Source organism: Nanorana parkeri, unplaced genomic scaffold (genome assembly GCF_000935625.1).
Source record: "Nanorana parkeri isolate BGI_ZX_2015 unplaced genomic scaffold, ASM93562v1 scaffold2206, whole genome shotgun sequence".
NCBI lineage: Eukaryota > Metazoa > Chordata > Amphibia > Anura > Dicroglossidae > Nanorana > Nanorana parkeri.
Genome location: NW_017308474.1, coordinates 7,864 through 16,765, shown reverse-complemented (window position 1 = coordinate 16,765; position 8,902 = coordinate 7,864). Strand labels below are relative to the sequence as shown.

At 47.9% G+C, this 8,902-nt stretch overlaps 1 protein-coding gene across 1 annotated transcript in view; it reads left to right on the top strand.

The window, feature by feature from the left end:
- LOC108801052 (cGMP-inhibited 3',5'-cyclic phosphodiesterase B-like) overlaps positions 1–7,960 on the top strand; it is a gene marked incomplete at its 3' end in the record, with an annotated part of 75,881 nt that extends 67,921 nt beyond the window's left edge. The window contains exons 2-3 of the mRNA XM_018573015.1: positions 6,850–6,900; positions 7,712–7,960. Of these exons, the coding sequence (XP_018428517.1) occupies positions 6,850–6,900; positions 7,712–7,960 (300 nt within the window). The remainder of the gene's footprint in view (positions 1–6,849; positions 6,901–7,711) is intronic.
- Positions 7,961–8,902: the final 942 nt, after the last annotated feature.

The window sequence follows — 8,902 nt, the reverse complement described above, 5'->3', positions numbered from 1 at the left end:
GAGTAGAGGGGCAGCGGGGAGTAGAGGGGCAGCGGGGAGTATAGGGGCAGCGGGGAGTAGAGGGGGAGTAGAGGGGCAGCGGGGAGTAGAGGGAAAGCAGGGGTGGGGAATTCCTATCTCCCGATGCCCGGGGGCATGCAGTTCCGGGTGCCGGGCGGGTAGTTGTTTTCAGTGGCGTCACAAGGGGGGTGCGGCCCGCACCCGGGTGCCACCATTGGAGGGGTGACAACCAAAATGACTGACAGTCATTTCGGTGTCACCCTTTATGAAATGACCGAGAGCCGGACAGTGTCATGAGAGAGGAGGGGACCCGGCGACATACCTCATCCCATTGGGTGACCGTCCTCCTCCTCTCTCCGCCGTCATCCATCACCAAGATGGCAGGCGTAAAAAAAAGACCACTGCGCGTGCGTGATAACGAACAATGACGTAATCGCACACACGCGGCAACATCACATGCGCGTGCGTGATGGCATCACGGTAGGGTGTCACCCGGTCCCCGCCCCCGGGTGACACCCAGCCTCGGGACGCCACTGGAAGCCGCAGCTTGTTCTGTACAAGTGATCCCGACGATATCGCCGAGATCACTTGTATGCAGCCTGCAGGTCTGCCATTCTCCATGGGGGGAGGGGCGCATTGAGGAACCTGGCCTTGGCGCAGCAGAGAGCGTACATCCGGCCCTGGTCACAGTTGTCACTGATCGGAGTCCCGGAGAGTCATCATTCTGCACAAAATGGAGGCCGAGAATTTTCTCCCCAACAAAACGTGATGCGCCTGTGTGTGCGAGGATCATACAACATCCATCACTTGTATCTGCTGAGCTCCGCCTCCATATGCAAATGAGCTCCCCAACAATTTGAATACAGTCATGGAGTCCCTGTGGGGAGGAGGACGGGAGTGAAGTCAATTCCCGCACCCGCAGCACCCCAACGCATTCTATTTTCCATTTGGCGCTGCAGATCATAAACTTGCTATACACACAGCGCCACCTAGTGGCTGAAGTGGAGATTTGTTCCTGTAGGGAGCCAAGGGATGCCGGGTCTGTCTTTGTACAACTCGGAACCAAGGGATGCCGGATACAACTCCAGAGCTGCCGGCAGTGAGGGGCGGAGGGGGGAGGGGAGCTGCATGTTTGAATATCTATAGAGCCACATGAGCTCCAGTCATATACTGAGTGTTCCTGGCGGTGGCAGAGTAATGTAACCTGCACAGCCTGGCCCGGTGATAGATTTTATGTCTGCTGTTTGTTCTCCAGTAGTTGGCAGTATAACCCGTGGTATAGACTCCCCACAGTGCTGTGTCCCTCAGTGACTCATAGAGAAAAGTGGTTTGCCATTTTGAGGATGTGTTAAAGGGGGTGGGGGCTCGTTTTGTGGGCGTGGCTACACATGTGGGGTGTGGTTTTGTAGGTGTGGTTAAAGGTCAGTGGGGTGTCCTGGATTTTATTTTGAAATAATAACCAATCCCTGTAGCCGCTTTATAGTGAACGTCACACTGGGCAGTTTTAGGCGGAGGCGGGCCTTAACGGTGATCCCGCCCGCCGCCCCTCTGTTGTCAGTTTTGGGCGGTGATCTGTTTTTCGGCTGATATCCTGCAATGTTTTTAGCTCCTGATAATGATGGACGGTCACCGGACCCCCTCTCCGAATTCTGTGTCCCATTTAAGAGCCGCTGCTGAGACTTTGGCTGACCTCCGGCGTCGTATCTGTTCTCCTTCTCAGGTTCTCCTCTTCATCCCGTCACACTGCCAGTGATTCCGTGTCCCCGGCAGAGGACTGAATGTCCCCGAGACTCAGATAAGTGATATCAGCCAACAGAGGCGCCTGACGTTAAAGAAGGACTCCGGCCTCCCCTTCAGTCTTCTATCTGACCTCCGTCCTTCCCTTCAGTCTTCTATCTGACCTCCGTCCTTCCCTCAGTCTTATATCTGACCTCCATCCTCCCCTTCAGTCTTCTATCTGACCTCCGTCCTTCCCTTCAGTCTTCTATCTGACCTCCGTCCTTCCCTTCAGTCTTCTATCTGACCTCCGTCTGTAAAATTCTTTGTTTTATTCATTGTCACTTTTGCTTCTTCCCGCCATATAATCCTCATAACTGAGCAACGTGACCTGATTGGATACTGTGGATAGTTCAAGAGCCAGAATATGATTTATGACTTGTTTTGTATGGAGTTCTATTACACGCGGCTTAGAGGAGCGACCCTTCTGTACCTACAACCCCTTCCTTCTCCTCTACATGTTCCAGCAGCTGCAGAATGACAGTTGATTGGGAGGTGCAGAGAATTTACACTGTGACCTGAAATGTTTATAATAAGCTTGGAGCGGTGACTACTTTACAACACACACAGGGACCATGGGGAACAGACGTAGCCCCCCTCCAGAAGGAAGGACAGTGTCAGAGATGATTGGAGGATCTCCAGCCGAGTGACACAAATCAGATACATTGTTGCTCAGAGTTCAGGGACTCGGAGGGATTTTTAGGGTTTATCTCCGGAGTTTTGTGTCACTTTAAGTCCTGTTCTGGGTCTTGGAGCGCGGAGGTTTTGTAGAAATGACGTCTCTATTCCTCTGTCCATATCTTACCTGCCAGTCAGACATCATTATTAGGACCCAATCACATTGGCCCGGTCCGCTGCAGCACGTAGAATGCACGCACATAACTCGCATTGTGTCACATTGTAACCTGCGTTGTGTTATTGCGACCAATTCATCCGAATGAGCTGCCGGACGATGGACCAGAAATCACACGCAGCATCGCTAGCATGAGGGGGGAGGGGCACTGCGAATGAACGGCACCAATGCATGTCACATGTATTACCACAATGCAGGCATGTGAATGGGCCCCTCGTGTCTTACGCGGCCCTCCTGCATTGGACTGTTCCCGGGCCCCTGTTTGGCGGTGCTCGGGCCCTTCGAGGAGCTGAGCTCAGTCATTCGGAGGGGACAGACTTCGCCATAGTGTAGGTTCTCTTCCCTCTACAGCAATAATGTGGCTGCATTGACGTCACTGAGACAGATAACATCTGCGAGTTTCACCACGGAAGTCTCCTGACACCTCTGCGGTCTGTGTGCATGTCACAGATCTGCCGTGTGATCCCAGAATGCCGCATTTCCCAGCATGCACCCTGCTGATTGTGCTTGTCTGCCACCAGCAATGGGGCACCGGGATGGTTCAGCCTTCTGGGGAATTAATATCCTTTGCCCCTTGTAGATGGGGGAGGGAAGAGGTTTGATCCAGGACTCCGAGCTCCCGTCTTCATCCCAATATGTGACTCGTGCAGCTTCATTTGCTACATTTTACACTTTAATTGTAACGTAATGACTAAAATTAGGGTCGCCACCTTTTCTTCAAGTGAAACCCGAACACTCTAGCGACGCGCTGACATTTTTTGGGGGGAGAATGAGTCGCGGCTTATTTATATGTAAATATCACAATTGTGACTATTTTCAGTGGGGGCCCCAGTAGCCCCTATCCTAATTTTGGTTGCCCCTGTCTGCCTGACATCTTGTGTCCGGGTTTCTGCTGCCATGAAACCCGAACACGGCATTCCAAACCCGAACTGTCCGGGTGAATCCTGGACAGGTGGCAACCCTAACTAAAATGTTGCCGCGATGATGTCATCGCCGTCGCGTGAAGCCGTTTACAGAGTTGTTTTTGCTGTTCATCCATTAGTGGCATCGGGGGAGGAGTAGAGATGCGGTTCAGGTTTGCTGAAGTTCATAGATTCGTTAGCGACCTAAAATGCTGCGCACAGCCCCTGGTCAGCTGAGTCACAGGAACCAATCATTTGAAGGAATGGATAATCCCGCCCCCTTCCTATAAGGCCCCGTTCACATATAGCGAATTGTCGCGCGATTTCCGCCGCGATATAAGCCACACATACGTTGCTGTTTTTTAGGATAACTGAGACTTTCTTTGGGGTATTTCATCTTGCAGAAATGATTCGATTTTTTTGTGCAATCCTTAGACAACAAATTAAAACAAACAAACACTTTTCTGCTTAGATAAGTTTAGTTAAAAATTATTATTACTTTGCATCACAAATGTATTCGTTTTATTCTGGCATTTGCCCAATTTAAAGTGACACAAACATTATGATTTTGGTACAAACCATTTCAAAGGTATTTACATATAAAATAAAGACTTTTCAATGTTTGTTATTTTGGGGGGTTTTTATGCAACACTGAAAAACATTTACAAACAACATAAAAAAAAAGAGAAAAACATTTAATGGTTAGAAAAATACTTCTCCCCCTCCCTCACTCTTTCCCCTACCCACTGTCTCCCCCTCTTTGATCAGTTCCCCCAGACCCACCTTAAGATCCGTTGGATCTTCTTGTTTCATTGAGTTCTTCGGACAGTCACCTAGAGTTGTTATGTGTATACATTACCATTTCGATTGATCGGATACCATAGGGGTTGTCCCAGGACTGTCAGTTCAGTTTTATTACACTTTTGAATGTACGTGCATAAGACCTTAATGTATACATATGTCTATGTGAACGCTTATGTATCAATGTTACATCTTTTTTATTTCTTTGTAAAAATTGTTAAAAATCAATAAAATACTTTGAAAAGTTAAAAAGAAAAGAAAAATACAATAAAAAAATCAGGAAACTAGTTAAGTGGAGGAGGGGAAGAAGGAGATAATTAGACTAATTAGTGTCATTTAAGGGTTAATGAGGGGATAATATTAGGAACAGAATTTGTGCTTGAGGGACCCGTTCACACCACCTGAGAAGCTGCAGAAGAAATTTCTCTTCATTGACTTTTTTCTTTCCGTTTTTCCTCTTTTTCGCCTTTTTCAAAGTTTTCTTCATCTTTGTCAAGCAAGACAAACGCACACAACAATTTGTTACCAGTTATACAGTAAGGTGCACACGAAATGGGCTTTGAACAGTAAAACAGCAGAAAGGCATCATGGCACACTCACAAACCAGCATGTAAAACAACTTGTCTCACCACTAAGGACAATGACAGAGGTTTGGATACACGTCTTCTGCAGAGGATGTGAAAGCCGCACTGCCGCGCCAAGGCACCTCTTATAGTGCGGTCCTAACTCTAAACTATGAGAGTCTCCATCTTGAAGCACATGGGGGCAGAAGATATCAAATTGGGTGCAGGTTTGTCAGCCTCCTTAAATGTGCGGGATCCCTTGTGTGTTTCTGTACCTTTAAGGAGGTGGGGCATCCTCCTGACAGGCCTGCACCCAATTTGAAATCTTCTGCCCCCATGTGCTCCAAGATGGAGACTCTCATAGTTTAGAGTTAGGACCGCACTATAAGAGGTGCCTTGGCGCGGCAGTGCGGCTTTCACATCCTCTGCAGAGGACGTGTATCCAAACCTCTGTCATTGTCCTTAGTGGTGAGACAAGTTGTTTTCCATGCTGGTTTGTGAGTGCGCCATGACGCCTTTCTACTGTTCTTCATCTTTGTGACCTTTTTCTGCCGGTTTGCTGGTAACTTTCCATTTCAGAGTTCAGTAATATGATCTCAGTCAATTGGGCTCCATCATCTCCCTGTTTGGTATCCTCGTGTGATGGTGTGCGATCATCTTAACCTACCTGGCGGGGTGTGCTGTGACTTGTAGTTCCTCAGAATGTTTTCCTCCAATAGGGACGTAGATAGAACTGCGATGGCTTTCCGCAGTGCTGTAAGGATGGCAGCCGGTTTTTAATTTATCCCTTTAAAACTCAGAAAAATACCAATTGTTCTGCCAGAAATCCAGTCGGCTGTATAATGAAGATCTGTTGGGATTGAAAAACGTGTTAGAACTGAAGGTATAAAAGGCCCCGGAAACATCTGTGCGTTGTGGCGACGCGCACGAATGTCACAGCACGCCAAAACGCATGTCACTTCGTAAGATGCGCTGCAGTGCCATTCACCGTTCATGACAGCCCAACGCATCTCGCAGCACCACGCGCACTCGTGTGAGAAATCATACCATTGGGCTTGGTGCAAAGGGGGAAATGATGAAGACCGCAGCAGACAGGATCGGGACCAATCGGCTTCTCCTTTCAGTTTGTTTGGTTAAAGGGCAATTCCACTTTCCCGGGCGAATTTGGGAGTATGGAATTACAACCCCCCCCCGCCAATCTCCTAAGAAGCGCTTCTCATTGGTCAGGTGACGCGCAGATTTGTGGGGGGAATTCCAATTTTCTAATTTTGCCTGTAGAATTGGGTTTACCCTTTAGAGGAGGACTATGTGGTCAGCGCATTTCCCCATAGTTCTCCTCAGGGTCACGGGGGGACATAAACTAGCGTCCTCCCATCACCCTAGGCTCAGTATATAGGGAGCTACAGCTCACGGTATACTGAGACGCCGCAGCCGGGACGGATCCCGACATTACTGTTGAGATCCGCCCAGCTGCGTGAGTGACAGCTGGCTCCTCCTATCTGGAGGCAGAGCCCGCCCCCTCCCCCGTCCGTTCTGCCAGTCAGCGCTGGAGGATCGGAGCGGGGAGGGGGGAATCCAGCCCCTCCCCCTGTCACGGCAGAGAGCCGTGACAGGATCGAGAGGTGAGCGAACGCCGGTATGTGTTCTCTCACCTCCCGATCTACTGAGCCGACCTGTGACAGTCTCATTGTCACAGGTCGGCTAGAACTATGAGGTGAGTGAAAAGCCCCTCCCCCTCCCCCCCTCATAGTTCTCCTTTTAATATGAAGTATGGCCGGAGCAATGAAAGGGTTAATACCCCCTGTTCTGGTTTCTTGTTGGTGTCCTATTGGGGGAGACGTCCCCTCACTTCCTGTCCTGTAAACACACAAATCTTTTCTGTATTTATGTCACTTGTATCTGTATTTATGTATTTTATAACATTTTTTCTTGTTTTGTTTTTTTATTGTTTCAGATGATCCTTTGGGATTGGGATTTGAAGCAATGGTACAAGCCTCAGTATCAGGTACTGCCACTGAATGAAATCTATTCACAGCGTCCAATTCAGGGAAGATCGGCTTTAATAAAACACAATGGGGGGAATTTATCAAAGCTGGAGCAGAGAAAATATGGAGCGGCTGTGCCCGGCAACCAATCAGCTTCTCTCTTTCATTTTCAAATCTTAACTGAACAAACTGGAGAGAGAAGCTGATTGGTTGCCAGGCTGCTCCAGTATAGATAAATTCCCCTCAATCTATTTACCTCCCTTCCATCACACAAAAATAAAAGTGGAGCCTTGCAAACTATTCCTTTCTGCCCCAGAGTTCATCTGTCCATCCAGAGCCGCCATTTATAGACCGGATACATCCTAAATATAGAGCCATTTATCCAACTGTCCATCCAGAGCCGCCATTTATAGACCGGATACATCCTAAATATAGAGCCATTTATCCAACTGTCCATCCAGAGCCGCCATTTATAGACCGGATACATCCTAAATATAGAGCCATTTATCCAACTGTCCATCCAGAGCCGCCATTTATAGACCGGGTACATCCTAAATATAGAGCCATCTATCCAACTGTCCCTCCAGAGCCGCCATTTATAGACCCGGATACATCCTAAATATAGAGCCATTCACCTGATGTATAAATGATTTGTCTTTCTTTGCTCCCCTTGAGCATAAATGTAAATTTTGGGTTCTGTGCGGTGAGACATTATTTTCAGTGATGTATCTAGATTGATGTTTGTTGTTACTTTGTATCTCTTCTCTCTTTGTGGATTGTATTGTATGTAGTTGGCTGCGTTCTTCTATGTTTTTTGCTCTGTCGTTGCAGAACGCTGGTGGAGGGAACGGCGTTGACCTCTCCGTGCTGAACGAGGCCCGAAACATGGTCTCCGACCTGTTGGTGGACCCCTCCCTCTCGCCCCAAGTCGTGTCATCACTACGCAGCATTACCAGTTTAATGGGGACGTTCTCCGGCTCCTGCCGGCCGAAAGTCAACCCGTTCACCCCTTTCCCTGGGTTCTACCCCTGCGCCGAGATGGAAGACCCCATGGACAAGGGAGAGAGAAAGTTCCACAAGGTTGGTGGCGGCCTATCTATGTGTATATGGGGGTGGGGGTGGGGGGGACAAGCAAGTGATGAACATTGTGGTTCGCTACTCGGTAAAGAAAGATGAACGATGACATTTATTATGATTTATTATTAACAGCCATATGTTATTTTATACTATGACATCATTGTTGGTTTCCCTGCAAACAATTATTCTATATCCTGAATAGAAACTTTAAAAAAAAAACTCCCGGGATGGACTACAATCTCACGTTTAGTTTACTGATTTGTATGCAGAATCACATACATACACGCAATATGTTGAACTTGATGGAGATGTCATTATTCAACCTCAAATACTTTGTAACTGCTTGAGGAACCCCGGTTGAGAAGGTTGCTCTAGTACTGGGTACCTAAAGTGACATGAAACCCTCAGATTTTTTAACATAAACCAATACTGTAATGTGCGCCTTCCTGTAATCCATGGTAGTTTCCCTTCTCTTTGCTGCTCTTCCTTTTAAATCTGTATCACTTCTCATGCTGGGGGAGAACTTCCCTTTGCAGCTGAGGGCCTCTTCCTGTAGTGCTGGCTCAGGTTGTGAAGCTACACACAGACACTGTGTATCCATTCCAGAGACAAGGCAGTCTGCTGCAAAACAGAAGTTCTGCAGAGCATGAGAACAGATACGGATTTAAAAGGAAGAGCAGCAAAGAGAAGGGAAACTACCATGGATTACAGTAAGGCACACATTACAGTATTGGTTTATGTTAAAAAATCTGAGGGTTTAATGTCACTTTAAGGTGTCACCGGCCCTTAGTGGACTCTGTAAGAACTGTATGGAGGATGCACTTCTTGGCCCGGAATATGGTATGCTTTCATCAGAGGTGAGCGCTGGCAAAACAACGTCAATTCACTAAAATGTAACCCATGCAGCGAGTTCTCTGGTCTCATGTTTGGAAGAATTTACCATCA